We start from the raw sequence: 16,885 nt of genomic DNA, 5'->3' as shown, positions 1-16,885 counted from the left end.
CATCCTTTTGTGGGGCTTATGTTCTCTGCGGTCCATATGTTTTTGTGATTGTCCCTTTATCTGTTTCATCATATCGTAATTCATCCTCATCTTTGTGATTAGCCAAAAGTGGCAGGAAAGTAATATAATAAATATATAATATATAAGAAATCAATATATCAATCAAACAAAACAATAACAAAAGCATGCAGGTGAACTTTATCGCCTCCAAGTGTCATTGCGTGTCAAGTGAATTTTCAAGTGCAGGTCTCAAATGTAGCAAACATCAAGGCAGTATTCAGTTACTGTCCAAATGTATAGCAGGTCGGTCTAACTGCAACATTTGTTATGCATTGGTTGAAGTGCTTAACTTTTTAAAATATTTACCCTTGTGGGTTAAATCTGACAACTCAGATATAACATTCCTAGGTCAAGTAGCATTGGTCATTGAGCATTCATGGACATCCACAGAATTTTTTTTCTTGGGGAGAGGCAAGCAAGGTATCCTCCCTCCCATCCCAAACATGCTCCCTCCTCAAAAAACACTTCTTCAGTTTGAAGTCGTCATGTTCCTGCGTCAATTTGTACATCTTAGTTGTACTTATTTATTTTGCATTTGTATCCCTTGTTGGCCCATGTAAACATTATTTCTATGCCAGTAGTATACCTGCGTTCATTTAGGAAAAGTTATAAGATTGCCATGATGCTGTGGTAAACTGGATGAATTAATAATGAATAGTTTTAGAGATATAAAAAAATATTTGTCAATGCATATCATGTGCATACTGGGCTTAATAAAATATATGTCAATACATGAGAACAGTTACGTGTATTATTCATTGCTGCATTCGGTAGGTTTAATTTCTGTATTCTAAATGTAAATCTGGCCTGTGTTGAGTTTTCCTTGAGAGGGAATAGAATTGCTACATTTGTGCAGCATACAGACGTCGTTGTGTTCAGATTATTGTACATGTTGGATGAGGTGTGATTTCCACCTCAAATTACATATTATTGTTTGTATTTCGTTACATGTGCACAGACTGGCTATTAAATTAGTTTTGTGCTAAGTTAATAGAACAACTTCTCCAGGAAAGGTGATGTTTTATTTAACACTTTTGGTCTTGTACATAAATATTAACAGACTACATTTTTGTTTGTTGTTTATTAGCCACATTGATACATAATTTTCTTTGAGATCAAGTAATAAATAAATAATAGTCAATAAAAATTGTTTGAATTTGACTAACATAATTTAAATACCAAAAAAGTGAAACTGCTTATTTCATGTTTTTTGCACAAAGAGAAAATGATTCGGTCATCTTATTATTATTTTTTTTAATAATGTACGTGGTTTTAAATTAATTGATTAATACAGTCTTAAGAGACTCTATGTGAAATTCAGTTTTGTTTATTCCCTGGACAAATTTCGTAGAAGTAATATTATTCATATGATTGTGCTTATAAAGTTGCATGAAGAGTATTAATATAATAATTAGTATTAATATATTACAATAGCAAGAAGTGAACATGAATTGATACAGGAACATACATAGGACGTGTGTATTTGACAGTGTTTGATTGCCTAATATTAAAAGTATCAGAATGAAAGAAGATGTGCTTGTCAAAGGGCACCTTGTACCACATCAAAGGCTCACAGTGATTCATCTGTTTTTCAGATGTCATTCTCCAACCTGCTCCTGCCATCACATTCCGTGCCATAGGAGGAGTGCTGGACTTTTACTTCTTCCTTGGTCCATCCCCACAGAAAGTTGTTCAGCAGTATACGGACATCATTGGGAAACCTTATATGCCACCATATTGGGGATTGGGTTTTCATTTATGCAGGTAGGTGAAACATTTAAAGGGGAAAGACGACCGGAAGGTCTAATATATAAAGTAGTGAACATTATTAGTATTTTGTGCAGTCAGCTCAGTCTTCATTGTGTACATTGAAGATTCTTATTTTGAACATATTTGTACTTCTTTCATTACTTTTTACATAAATTACATGTAACAATTAATATCAATGCAAATTGCAAATGTTCCCAGAAGAACCTCTTATTGTTGTTCTAGAAGATTAAGTAATATTTTGAAGCAAATGCAACAAGCGCATGTTCTTGAGTGGAAGTGGAAGGGCAAAGGCAATCCATGTATTCAAATTACGCTACGTTTCAAAATTTCTGAAGCATAAGTCATTAGAATCAACTCAACGTTATTAACTTGTAAACCACATTACCCTGATTTACTTGGAGTGTGGAAACAAACTTTATTAAAATGGGTGAAAAATGACTCTGCCTTGTAGCTGAGTCATTAAGTAATGCATCATGGAAAGAAAGTATTGATTATGTAAAGGGTCTTTTGGAGTAACTGGTGGGCATCCTGCATGTTATGAAAATATTTGCATCATAAGCAAATGTCCGTGATGCATGTTAATGGTGATGCTACATGACATGACTGTTCAGCTGGAATATATACTAAATCTGAATGCTGTGATTATTCTTTGGGCTTGATTTACATTGTTTATAGATTCAATACCTTACCTGCACTGTTATTAAAAAAACAGGACACTTTTTATTACATTAGGCACACACAGGAGATGTACTACATAGATTTTCAGCGAAAAATGCAGTAGCAGTAGCACTTGCAGAGATGATTTTACAGGTAAAACAGCGCCAGCAAAAAATCAGGCGAAGCCAGGCCGGCTCGGTAGCTCAGTGGTAGAGCAATGCCATGGAGAGACCCAGGTTCAAATACTGGCCGAGCCTGCATTTTTCGCTGAAAATCTACGTAGGACCCTTTTTGTTCAGAATTGTGTCATTTTGTTGTTCCAAAGTGACACAATTCCAATCTTAAACTTTGGTCGGGCCCCCACTTTGGCGTAATGGTAACGCGGTAATCAAAGGTCCCAGGATGAATTCCTGGTGGAGGCATATAGTGGATTGGATCCCACTTTAAACTGTAGGTCCAGTCTCGGCTAGTCTTATTTGTGCAGACTTAGAACTTCATTAATATTGCTATCCCTCTGAATCAATTGCTCCAGGATTTTTTTCTTATTTCACATTTATATTTTGTAAATACAAATGTACTTATACCGTAGATATTATAATTTCTTTTCCTGAAAATTAAAGCTTATTTATTTATTTTTTTGTTTGTTTTCTGAAATTTTGTACAGTGCAACCCTGATTTTATGTTTCTAGATTTTACATTTTTCTGCATTATACGTACATTCCATCTTGATAGTCCAACATAGATAAATGTTCAATATTTTCTCTGATTTTACATTTTCCGTCTTTTAAGTTTTTTCACTTTGGAAATTTAATATACAGGATATACTGTTTTAAAATTATACGTATTTGTTTGAAATTTAGTAGTTAATTATCACATGTAGTTATAATATAAAATTAACCAATTCCATTGTCTTAAATATTTTACAGATTTGGGTACAAGAGTTTGAACAAGACAAGGGAAGTTTGGCAGAGAACTCGAGCTGCTGGAATTCCTTTGGTAGGTTTCAATGGTGCGCTGGTATTGAAATGTGACAAGATTCTTATTTCATGTGTTTAATTACTTAGGATGTATAACATACTTTTCAGTCGAGTCATTTGAATACTTTCTAATTGAAATTATTGGGAACCAGAGTTGAGTGTGTATTTGGCAACTTTCTTAAAGTGCACAATAGCTTCACAAAATTAGGTGCAAAACAAGAAATGTTTGCATGATTTTTAGAGAATATAAAGTTTGCATTTGAAGCAAAGTTCAAAATAATGTGCAAAATTGTTAGGCGCTATGGTTAATCTCAGGCATGCTCCATAGGGTTCATGTCTAGAGAACCTCGCTGACCAGTCCATGCAGTGGATTTCTTCACCTTCAAGGAATTCATCCACCAGGTAGGCTCGATGTGCACGTTCATTATCGTCCATAAAGTAGTATTCTGGGCTGACTGCACCACTGAAAGTCTCACATGTGGGAGTACCTCGTCTCTGTGCCTGTGGACAGTAACATTACCTCCAGCAAAGACGTGCAACTCCTTATGTCATTGAACATAATGCCTGCCACACCAATATTCAACCACCACCAAACTGATCCCTTTTCATGATGTTCCAAATCATGTTCAAGGTCCTCTCCAGAGAAATGTGCATTGGGAATCACAGTCTGATGCATTACGTTTTGTTTACCTTTTGATCACGGGCCTATTGGATGCTACCAGTACTCTTGCCTATTCATGTAAGGTGAGTTACACTCCTTGATAAATATTTAAGGTGATCGTGCAACTCTTCTCCTTTCATTTTACTAGTTTTGTTATTATGCTTATCTTTGAACACTGCTGTATATTGTGCATTGTTTGTGTTGCCTTTCTCTGCTGTTAATTTCATTTTGGGATACATGTGGAAACTGTAGTAATGCAATATACAATAAGTAAAATAGACACTTCTTATGCTAAACATATAATTTTGACTCTGATGTATGCATTTATTGAACAACCAAAAACTAGTAACAGTCACAGATAGTACTTGTTCATGGATACAGTACCTCATGTTAGTTTCACTCTTAAGATGTTATAGTGTCCTCTCAGCATGTTGGTTGTTTCTTTGCATCTATAGGGTGGTGCATATTGTATCTACCAATATAAGTTGGCAACCCTGTCGGAACACAGGTGCACATGCGCAGAAGTTTCCCATGCTTAGGCAGCTTCAAGTCTCGCAATTAGCCTGCCATGGAACGTTGGCTGGTTCAGACATGAATCATGGCAGTAGAGGCGTTCATCTGAACGGATCCCATTCAGGAGACGCAGGAGAGACTGAGACGAAGGCGTCACAGCATGATACGATGGATGACACAATAGAGAGCCAATGGCAGCATGCAGAAACAGAAGTCTTCAGGTCGAAGGAGGCAGATTCTCTGGCACCCTGATGCTTCCCAGTGCAGTACCTACTGCGTCTCCTGAATATGACCCATTCGGATGAACGCCTCTACTGCCACGATTCGTGTTTAAACCTGCCAACGTTCCATGGCAGACTAATTGCAAGACTTGCAGCTGCCTAAGCATGGGAAACTTCTGTGCATGCGCACCTGCGTTCGACAGGTTGCCAACTTATATTGGTAGATACAAAATGCGCCACCCTATACATGCTCTGGTAGCAAAATGATTTTGATGTAAATTTTAGTTCATTACCGTTGCTTTCTTATCTCCCCTATTTTATCTCTCTTGTATAATTTCATTCTGAGACACTATTAGGAACCTCCATATCCTGTAAACACACACAGTTGTGGCAATCATGGGTGTCATGATTTCATCTCCTGTCGGATTAAAAATGAAAGATACTCGAGTTTGGACTCGAATTAAAATTAACCAGTAGATGTACATAAAAACGAGTTACATCAAATTTTAGTGTATTCAATTCTGCGTTAATCTATGCTAAACCATAAGCTCTTACTCGCAGTAACGTCCAGCAGTTTCAACAGTCATCGCTGTGTGCTGTGTTCCATGTACATCTTTACTCTGGTGAATAAAGATCTGTATAAAACAGGTTTCGCAATGTAAGTTGACAATGATAATGGATTTAATAAGCATATGCAAAGAGCTTCAAAACAAGACCAATATTGTATTTGTATGACTATCCAATACTAAGAAAAAGGTGTTTCGCAAAAATGATAAGAATGTTTTTTTAACAAATTTTAAAAATCTGATAATTAAGAATTGTGTTTAAAACCTTTCTCCCTGCAGCATACTAAAATTTCATCACGATCGGACCACCTGTTCTTTATTTATAGAATATCAAAGAGAGCGATATTTTGCTATACTCATGACAATAAAAGAAGCAAGGCATACTCGAAAAACAAATTGTTTAGCGTAGATTAATGCAGAATTTTAATAAGCTAAATTTTGATGTAACTCGTTTTTATCTAATGGTTAATTTTTAATTTGAGTCCAAACTCTAATATCTACAATTTTCAATCTGACAGTAGGTATTGTTGCTCCTAGTCTCTGTATGCATCCCACTAGACCATGAGAGACATTCTCCAGTTTTTGTACTGTGCGGCTGAACTATTGGAGAGAGAGATAGACAACTTTGCTGTGCAGAGAGTTAATCAAATATTCTGGAACAGATGAACAGCAGCAGTATTACAATATGTTAATCAAGCATGAAGGCAACTTTTCAATTTGTCAAAAATGGGCATCCAAGTTTCAATTTTTGTTTCAGCAATGGATGAGAACTCAATGAAAATTATGGATAATTTTCTGTATTCACATGGACCATCAACAGCCTATGTGTAGCCTGAGCATCCACAGGTGCTAAACATTCCAAGTACACATGTATTGATGAAGTTAGATTCCATAACAGCTCAAGGAGGAAAAAAGCTTGTAATGATCTGTTATGGATTTTTTCTGTCACTCAGAGAATGATCTCTGGTTGCATCACTTTACATTTAACTAATCCTGCCTGCATTTTCAGGACACCCAGTGGAACGACCTGGATTACATGAACAAAGGGAATGACTTCACTTACGACAGACATGCATTCAAAGATCTTCCAGAGTTTGTGAATGAGCTTCATCAGGTTGGTACACTTTTCTACACTGAGAATTTTGTGATTACCACACACAACTTGCAGTGAAAGTAATAGAAAAATAATAAATCAGTTTCATTGATATTATTATTTAATTATTTAAGTATCGGCATGGTATCGACTCAGCCCTAGTATGTACTTATCAATTAATTTAAATCAAGTAAAAACGTTTTAAGTAGCACTCAGTGCTTGCATTACATTAATTAATTACATTGTTTTATTTGTACTGTTGTTGATTTGGTATATTTTACTTCACGTTTCTGCCACTTTCGGCTAATCGCGAGGATGAGGATGAGTGATGATATGAAAATGGATGAAGGGACACTTACAAAGAATGCCCAGGCCAGGATTCGAACCCGGGACCCTTGGTGTGTTTCATTTGTATTGAAGTGATTGTCAATTTATTAACAAACAATGGATGTAATTAAAAAGAAATGATGATTATGTATTTTCCAAATGCACAAGGCCTTACCCTGGCTTGAACTATAATTTTTATTCAAGCTTCAAGAAACAGTAAATGCAGTGATATAATAATATATGTATAACACTGCATGATTTTTAAAGAAAATAAATTTGCATTCAAAACTATGTACAAAATTATTAAGTAATAAACTAGATTGTCTAATAGAATGTGCGCAATATGTTAATATTAGTAATATATGTTTTTCATGTTCCAGGTTGGTATGCACTATATTCCTCTCATAGATGCAGGCATAAGTGGAGCAGAACCTGCAGGTACTTATCCTCCATATGACAAAGGCCTGGAAATGGATATCTTTGTGAAGAATTCTTCAGGGAAGCCTTTTGTTGGAAAGGTAATATATGTTTATGTAGTTTTTCTTGTATGTACGCATTGCTTGCATTATAGAATTATTTTCCTGTAGTTTACGGTTATTACAAGCATAAGAAAACAGTTTTTCTTTGTGACGTTTCAGGAGAACACACGCTCCTTTCATCAGACATTTATTTTAATTTTGACTAAAGATACAGTTATAACAATGGTTAGTAATTTTTTAAACAAAAAGAATCTGTTATATAATGGATGTTGTCAATGTTACATTGTTGTAATATAGCAACTTAACTGTGAAAAAAGCAGTCTGTTTTATTTTTATTTCAGATTTTATTAAAATTATGAATCCCAAATATCATAAGGTAATTGAAATTCATCATTGTTTTCACAAAGTCTCTTGATGTTTTCTGTTACAATAAATTTTAAAGAAAATTAATCGAAAAAGAAGAAAAAACAGCTTCGCGGATAAAAGTGAGTACTAGTTTCTCTGTATTTAGATTATTTTTGTTTAAAAAATTACTAACCATTGTTATAACTGTATCTCTAGTCAAAATTAAAATAAATGTCTGATGAAAGGAGCGTGCGCTCTCCTGAAACGTCACAAAGAAAAACTGTTTTCTTATGCTTGTAATAACCGTAAACTACAGGAAAATAATATGTTTATGTATTTGTATGGTTTTATTTGCAAAGAAATTGGATTTTGTTTTGAGACAGAGCAAAGATCAATTATAAAAATTAATGCAGACCATAATGACACAGCCTAATGATGTGGCTAGATCCAACTTGATCTTGATGCATTTCTTGTATTTTATTTAGATGTTTACTAAATGTGATGCCCCCCCCACCTCCAGAAAATGTTGCAGCAACCTTTTGACTCCTGCATAGAAAAATGTTCCCATGTTTCTGCACACAACAATACATACCAGGGTGGCGACAGACCTGGAAAACCTGGAAAACCGGGAAAAGTCAGGGAATTTGAGGTGTCAAAAAAAGTCAGGGAAATGTCAGGGAATTTCCTCTTCATTGACTTTTTTATTGTTATTTATTTTGACACCTCAAATTCGAACACTCTTTGGAGGAAAATTGTTATAACTCGGGCACTATGGGAGCAATCTACTTCGGATAAATTTTGTTTTGCAGCTGAAACATCAGCGCATGCAACCATGTACAATTTAGAACGCCGGACCAATGAAGGGGGCTTGGGCACGACCCCCAAATGTCAATGGAAAAAACATAAAAATCTTGAGTTTGCCCCCTCTTCTCCCGCTATTTTGGGGAGAAGGCGCAAACTTTAGTATTCATTTCAAAGAATGTACATTTCTCAAGAGAATGAAACATGTTTCATGTTCTTGGGTGCCATACAAGTTGAACAATAAGCCAAAATGTGATTTTTTAATTTTTTTGCGAAAAATAGGGAATTTGCATTTTTGGAGGAAAATTATTATAACTCTGGCACTATGGGAGCAATCTACTTCGGGTAAGTTTTGTTTTTCAGCTAAAACATCAGAGCATGTAACCGTGTACAATTCAGAACGCCGAACCGACGAAAGGGGGTTTGGGTGGCGCGACGCACGAATTTCAATGGAAATTCCACTATTTTGGGGAGAAGCCGCGAACTTTAGTATTCTTTTCAAAGAATGGATATTTCTGAAGAGAATGAAACATATTTCATGTTCTTGGGTGCTATACAAGTTGAATAATTAGCCAAAATCTGATTTTTTTTTAACGAAAAATAGGTAATTTGCATTTTTGGAGGAAAATTGTTATAACTCTGGCACTATTGGAGCAATTTACTTCGGATAAGTTTTGTTTTGCAGCTAAAACATCAAAGCATGCAACCGTGTACAATTCAGAACGCCAATCCGAGGAAGGGGGCTTGGGGGGCGCGACCACCGAATTTCAATGGAAAAAAACCATAAAAATCTGTAGTTTGCCCCCTCTTCTCCCACTATTTTGGGGAGAAAGCGCAATTCTTAGTATTCTCTTCAAAGAATGGACGTTTCCAAAGAGATTGAAACATGTTTCATGTTCCTGGGTGCCATACAAGTTGAATAATGCGCCAAAATGTGAAACTCTGTTCGGAAATGTGGCATGGATATGTTGCAGAGAGCGGGGGATGTTGGTCATCAGTATGAATTCCCAGGTTTGCTCCAGACCTGTGTCAGAGTTTCCACCCAAACATAAGAGTATGAAGGTCCAAAAAGCACATTCATTTCGTAATCAGCACCATGGTACCATGGTATCATCGGGCGAGTACGACCTTACTCTGATGATAACATATGGTATCATCGGGGGAGTAAAGGTTAAGCCTTTAAATATTACGTGGAAAATACATTGAATTATCATTTTTTCTTGTCCGTATGGGAGTAGTAAGGGGACTTGTCAACAGATGGAGGGGATAAGAGCGGGTGGCGGCGTCCGATAGTTGTCGGACGTCGTAGTAAGGCATTTTGTTGGGCAAACTGAAGGAACATGGAAACAAATAGGTTCCATTGATACATACGATTTTTGTCGAATATCGCCACCCGACAAAGTATCTCACTACAACATGGGACAGACATTGCATGGACTGCAACATCCAACAAAAATCACATGCATAAACAAGAAGAGATTTAGACTGCAAATATGCTGCTGGAATTTTATTACTCTTCTGGCTCACTTCACCTTACTTAATGTAGTAGTGCTTACGAAGGTTTTCTTTCATCATCCTGACGCATTACTGGTTTCGCACAAGTTAACATACCTTTACAATAACATTGCACTATTCTTAGATATCAAGAAGAATCCAACCAAATGGGATATACAGTATATTTAATGCTATCACGAGAAAGTGAAACATAAAACTGCATTGGTGAACATTATAAAAATTGGCAATTGCAAGCTCCCAGCCTCAAATTTACTGCAACACTAGTATTGCAATGAAATTAACGCCACTCTCTGTCATGTCTGCTAAACTCATGAGAGATGGTCATTAATCTCTCACTGAGTAATGCTAATGTCCAATATTATGAAATAAAATACTAATAATAAATACGTCAATATTTTAATATCATATTTACTCGAATCATTCTATCATAAAAGCAAATCACTTTCTCAAAAATTCACTTTTCTCTGCCAGCTCTGCTAAATTTTCACTTTCCATCTACTGATTTATACGAGGGGTGGCCAGAAAGTAATTTCCAATTAGTAGGGACATTGATTTTTCGCAAACGCCAAAACCGTGAAAAATTCTAATTGCTGCGAAGTTATGTTTGGGAATGTGCAGTGATGTCTGGGCACATTTTTCGGCCGTTCGAAATATCGAAATAATGCGAATTTAGCATAAAATGCGAATTGCTGGCGTTTCTAGTGATTTTTTTTAAAAAAATGTCCTAAAACAACGAAATATTCCATGAAATCCAACATTCTTTTTTTTCTAGGCCATGTTTGTGTACATAGAACATGCAAGTTTTCCAACATTTTACTCAAGAGTAAACTATAGAATTCTACGTACATGGAATAAATCCGACAGCCACATTAAATCATGTAGACTATTTCCCACGATTTTTTCAACTTCTATCAAAACCATTTGCATCACAGAGCAAAGTGGCAGGGTTCTAACAGGAGATCGAGTGCGTATGTACTGTCACACGGGAGCCACATCTTCGTATTTGTCGCACGAGATATGTTTTGAATTTTCCAAGCTAAGTGCGCACATTCGGCATTTGTCAAGCGAGTAATAATGGAGCTGAGTCGCTGACTACTATGCGAGATACCCGGGGTCGATTCCCTGTGGGGGAGAACCGGGATGTTTTCCACCTACTCAAACTGCTCCGGCGCCCACCCAGCATCATATGAACCTGGTACCTTGAGGAAACTTTGAGGTATAAAAGTAGCCACGAGCGTGGTGCTGATCACATCACCCCTACCTGTAGCTGTGATCAAGAAAGAAAGTGTGGGGGCCTAATTCCATACCCCTACTATACACCTTCATGGAAAAGTGCAGGGGAACACTTTACTTCCTCAAAAATTTGTTCCAACATATCAAACTGTCACGAAAATACGTAGACCATGTGACCTACAATTTAAGATAATAGTTTAAAAGCAGAATGAAGTATTACGTTTTGGTATATTTGGCAGATAAATGTTCTAAAACAAAATCGCGAATTTTGGGAAACGTAACACTAACAAGTCAAAAAAGATAATGCCAATTTTTGGTACCATAATATATCGGTATCTGTCACGTGAGATTGATTGACTTAAATTTTTGGGGTGCGTCGCCACTTAATGGTCATTATGCACCCTTCAGTATATACGGTGAAAATTCCATTATCTAAAATCCTTACCTTAAAATTAAAAAAGATGTATGCATATGTATACATACCTATTTTTCAAGATAGGTGCATGGGGGTTGCATATTTGAAGTTTAGAAGTTTTGTTAAAAAATCGATAATTTTTTGAATTTTGATTATCTCTGGAACCATGAATCCTAGAGACATGGGGTTTGTTGCTTTGGCCTGGGCATGGCAAGATGCAACTTTTTGATCTCTATAATTTTTCAAAAATCTCTTGCCGTTCTCTAGATCTTGAATAACTTGCCTATTTTTCAAGATAGGTGCATGGGGGTTGCATATTTGAAATCTAGAGGCTGTTTAGAAGTTTTGTTAAAAAATCGATAATTTTTTGAATTTGAGATTTTTCAAAAACTATCAGTACTGGAGACTTGAAATTTTGTAGGCATATTCTAGGCATGATTCTCTACATTTTATGTCTCTATAATTTTCCTGATATATGCAATACTTAAGCTGTAAATGCCTAATTTTTATAAATAGAATTTTCTGAAAAATACAATATTTACAGAATTGTTAATATTTTGAAATCTATACATGGTAGGGCACTATAGCAGTCACTATACTTAAGATATCAAAAAATATCAAGAGGGGCATATTTTTGACAGGATTATGGACAACAATCTGACAGAAGTGCCTTTTGTAAGTGTGGACAAATCAATCTGAGGGGGCTCATCATTTCACAGGAACTTCCCGAGGGCATTTTTACAAAAATCTTGGATTAGACAGAGTTCCACACTTGAGCAAAAAGCTGATGTGGGCATGTTGAGCTAGTTTTAAGTGTAGCCAAATCTGCCTGAGGGGGGGTCATCATTTATCGAGCCAGTAATAGTATCAATTACACTACTTGTATGGAAAATAACTTTCCCAAAATTACCTTCAAGATATCAAACTCTCACGAACAGTAGTTTAAAAACACCATGAAGGTATAATTTCAGATATTTGCCAGAAAATGCGCTAAAATGAAAATGTGAATTCTGGGGAAAGAAAATACCCCAATTTAAAAAAATGACAAAATATCAAGGTCCCTACCGATTAGGCATAAATAAAACAAGAATAGCCAGTTGTAATTTATTGCATTAGTAACAGTGAGTCCTATCCTAATTTTCGGCATAATCACCACCGTTGTTCTGGCATTTGTCGTAGCATGGCACTAAATTTTGTATGCCCATGGTATATGTGTCTGACAGCAAAGACTGGAACTATCTCTACCGCAGTGTAGCTGTCAAATCCTTGCCCTGCCAGAAACCTCTTCAGTTAAACAAAGAGATGAAAGTCTGTACTTTCAAGGCCAGGGCTACCAGGGAATGCTCCAAGATCTCTCACCTGAAGTGATGCAAAGGGCCCGTGTGTACTCCGCTGTATGAGGTTGTGCACATTCGATTGGCCTTCCGTGAATTGTCTGCACCATCGTCTGACCATACTAGCACTCACGACGTCTGGTCTGCACACCTCACACGATTGTTGGTGGCTCTGTGCCAAATTCTGAGCGTGTAATGTAGGCTACATCGCAGTCGGTGGGAGACTGTATGAGAGCTGCAATCTTTAACCTAGAACTGTCCTAAAACGGCTGCATTGCAACTGTACGAGATTACAGCTACATGCTACTTCTTCCTGCCTCCATGTGTGTGTGTCGCTCTTCGATCACTAGTGCTCCGTATAGGCACCATTGGAGCTTTTTTCAGGATGCCCCTCGTATATGAACTTTCAGAAGCTTTTATTATTAGAGTGTTCCTGTTTTAATGTGTGGTTAGCTAAATGAGGTACCTATACAATGCAATTCTATAAATTCCTTGCGTTAAATTTCTAATACCTACATACCCTTTTCGTCAGCAATAATGGTATAACTGCATTTTGTCAGTTTCACAGTACTTCACTTGGATATACTGTACTGAAGCAGAAATTCCATTGATAATGTAATGAAATATGACACTTTATTTTCTTCAATTCAATTGTTTCACTTATATGCAAGAGTTAAGTTGTTTGCTTTGCAGAGAAGCTTTATGCATGAAAAATGAGTCCGCACTCATGGTTCTTGCAAGCAGAGGGTTCCAAACCTCAGTGGAAATATCAACATATAATACCGAGAATGTATAAGGAGACTGATAAATTACAAAATGTATTTCTTAGTCAATCACTCTTCACTCTTATCTCATTTAGTCGTAACTTTAAAAATAATCAAGTATTTTATTTTAAACTTACTGCGTATGACAAAATTCCGTAATCCTTCCCTAGCTTGTGAATTCTAATAATTTTCCAAATTCACTATTTTTCAGTTTGAATTCAGATCATAGAGAATAGAGAAAATAAGTCAATTTCATAGAAGATAATATTGGTACTTAACAAAACCATACGTGGTCTCTATGAGTTTATTATTTCCATTTGCAAGAACATCGATTTAATTTAGTTTGTAATTGTCAGGGAAAAATGTAAATTTTGTCCTGGAAAACCTGGAAAAGTCAGGGAATTTCATTTCTGCTTGTTTGTAGCCACCCTGCATACGTTTCATCATCAAGGTCACCCTCCCCCCAATGATAATTGTGACAGACAGTATGAATGTTGCATTTATTCTGTCAATTATATATTGCCCATCTGCCAATAGAGAAAAAAATACATGTGCTGGTGCACTTTGAGCTTTGTGATTACCAAATCATTAGAGGCATGCATATTTTATTTTAGCTGAAAACACGAAATGTGAAATAACATGCTGTAATGTTCATTTTTCATGTTTCTGAAAAGTGTGAGGTGCATTTTCCTACACCGTTTTGTCACGAAATGATGTGAAATAGACTCTTAAACATGAAATTTAGAGTTTATTTACCGACACAACACTTTCTGGAGTTTGAATTATCCTGTGAGTTATGCAATTCATGGAAAATTGAATAATTCTGCTGAAAATATTTGAGAAGCTACAATGAACCCATTTATACAGGAATAAACTTAATACTCTGGTAACTACATAAATGTGCTATTAGAAGGGATATGTTTATTTTGTGTAACAAGAAGTGCAGTTTTTAAATCCAATTTAGGATTATATTCACAATTTTAAAACCAAAATGTCATTTATCTTACCGCTTTTGTACCCGAAATTGACCGTTTTTTTTACCAAAATTTGTTTTTTTTTAACCAGAAATGTATATGATGATATATGTTTACTGAAAAAACTTTGGATTAAAAGTGAATTGAAATACAATGTAGATCTTACCCTATTTTATCTCCTGAGCAATGTAAACAACTTCCCATAACCGCCACAGTCAACAATTCTGCCAGCTAGTAGAAAGAAAAAATAATCACAAAGTTTCAGCCACCTCAAGCCGTGGGCAAGTGAACCAGAAAAGTTCCTGTAAAACCATGGGGAAGGAGAATAATTTTCCAAACCCTGTTGTCAATTCTTTATGCATTATTATGTGAAGGAAGGGAAAGTGTAAACAGAAACACCTGTCACATTCTTAGCTTGTGTTAACAGCATTTAGTGACAATCGATTTGGCAACATTGCACTTGTTCTGCGATCGTAAGGCAGAAGACTTGACCATTCTGTAATTAAAGGGGATCTAAGACATTCCTTTATTTCCGTTTTGACCCTCAACTTAGGTATGAAGAATGTAACTTCCCCCTCCCCTTCTGTCCAGTCATGCCTCTTCTCCCTCCTCTCGACATGAAGTGATTATCTGGATCTTCAAGTTCACTTGGTAAATGGAAAACTGCTGCAAAGTTAGGAAAGGGTATGAGAGGAAGGAGAAGTTGCATAGCCAACAAAACAACCTTCTGGCAAATATGACATGAGCACAGCTTGGTGAAACGTCGATGTTGGAAAAAGGAGTTACAGCAAAAGTAATCATAATAGCACATGTGCGAATTACTCACTCGTGGCAAACTAAATAATGCTTTCTAAAAAAATTCTTGAAAAATTCTTTTAAAAAACATCTAAGAACTGTTTACTTACGTATTGGCGAGTACAGTCAACTCTCAATTCTACGACCCCGGTTATACCACGACCCCCTCGAAGTAACGACCCTTTTCCCGGGAACCGTGAAAATTTAGAAAAAAGTTGAAAAATTTCGCAAAAAAAGTTGAAAAATTGAAGGAAATCGGCCGAAAAATTCATTTTTTTCCCCAATCATTCCCTTTACGAGTGCTCTACCGCTCACAATTGGGTCTGAACTAAAAATAGACACCACCACACCATGCTTGAGTGATATACAATAGCACTTGACCTCTGCCCCCCCTCCCCCAAGTGCACCAATGTTACCCCGCACCCGACAGCCGCTACCCAACGTGCCAGGCTTGTTTTGCCACGCTTTCTCTTGGATACGCGAGAAGAGAAGATCGAATGTGCGTGGATGTTATTTTAAATCGACCTTGACTTGTTTCCTTGTCCTAAGAGCTGCTGAAAACTCATGGGGGAGGGTGGAAGCAGCCCGAAATGACTGCTGGACTTGCAGTCTTTGCCAATGTGTATGGCAGGTCAAGCTCTTTCATCGATAAATACACCACCTTGAGAGATAAGATCGCAGGAATGTTCCAAAATACAGATGCGTGGCACCTGGAAGTCTGTCCCGCTCTGACCCAGAGTTCAGTAGGTTCCCATGGGTGAGCAACCGACAACTTCCAGTAACCGCTTTCATTCAAAACGTGTTCTTTGTTCCCTGCAACACTTCATAAAAAAGCGAAACGGTTAGAGATAATGAAAGCCACATAGGCGAACTAAAGATCGTCATCCAGGTTTCCACAAAAGTTTACTTCAATCTTACGTGCATCATAACTCCCTTTCCCACTTCATACGTTTTCCTAATTGTGTCGTAATATCTGCCAAAAAAGTGTTCCATTGGCCGACTGACTTCTCCCCTTTTTCCTGTCAGCAAAGGGGGGAGGGGCGATTTTCTTGCTCGTGTGTGCACACGGGCTGATTACAGGCGAGGATGGAAGTGGACCCACCCCTCTTCCTTTAACGTCTAAAATGGGGCAACCAGTTCTGGATATATTCTTGAAAACGAACAAAAACAGAATAAAAAAATTAACCCTCCCCCCTTTTCCCAGCTTATTCTCCGCCACTGGTGTGCACGGCACCTCCCCTCCCTTTTCCCAGCTTATTCTCCGCCACTGGTGTGCACAGCAATGTTGATAATTGCAGAATTCAGGTATTTTTTTATGCTGTTGTCTGCATAGGAAATATTACCCGTAGTATTGTCTGTTGCATGGTAAAACGTAAAGCAAGGGA

At 36.9% G+C, this 16,885-nt stretch overlaps 1 protein-coding gene across 1 annotated transcript in view; it reads left to right on the top strand.

The window, feature by feature from the left end:
• The window catches only part of LOC145998995 (lysosomal alpha-glucosidase-like), a 53,126-nt gene that overhangs the window by 9,995 nt on the left and 26,246 nt on the right, over positions 1-16,885 (top strand). Inside the window, exons 5-8 of the mRNA XM_083135848.1 lie at positions 1,656-1,824; positions 3,414-3,483; positions 6,435-6,539; positions 7,226-7,363. Coding sequence (XP_082991974.1) covers positions 1,656-1,824; positions 3,414-3,483; positions 6,435-6,539; positions 7,226-7,363 — 482 coding nt within the window. The remainder of the gene's footprint in view (positions 1-1,655; positions 1,825-3,413; positions 3,484-6,434; positions 6,540-7,225; positions 7,364-16,885) is intronic.

Source organism: Lepisma saccharinum, chromosome 14 (genome assembly GCF_977018435.1).
Source record: "Lepisma saccharinum chromosome 14, izLepSacc3.1, whole genome shotgun sequence".
Lineage (NCBI taxonomy): Eukaryota > Metazoa > Arthropoda > Insecta > Zygentoma > Lepismatidae > Lepisma > Lepisma saccharinum.
The sequence above is the reverse complement of the archived record's forward strand: the minus strand, read 5'-3'. Positions and strand labels throughout refer to the sequence as shown.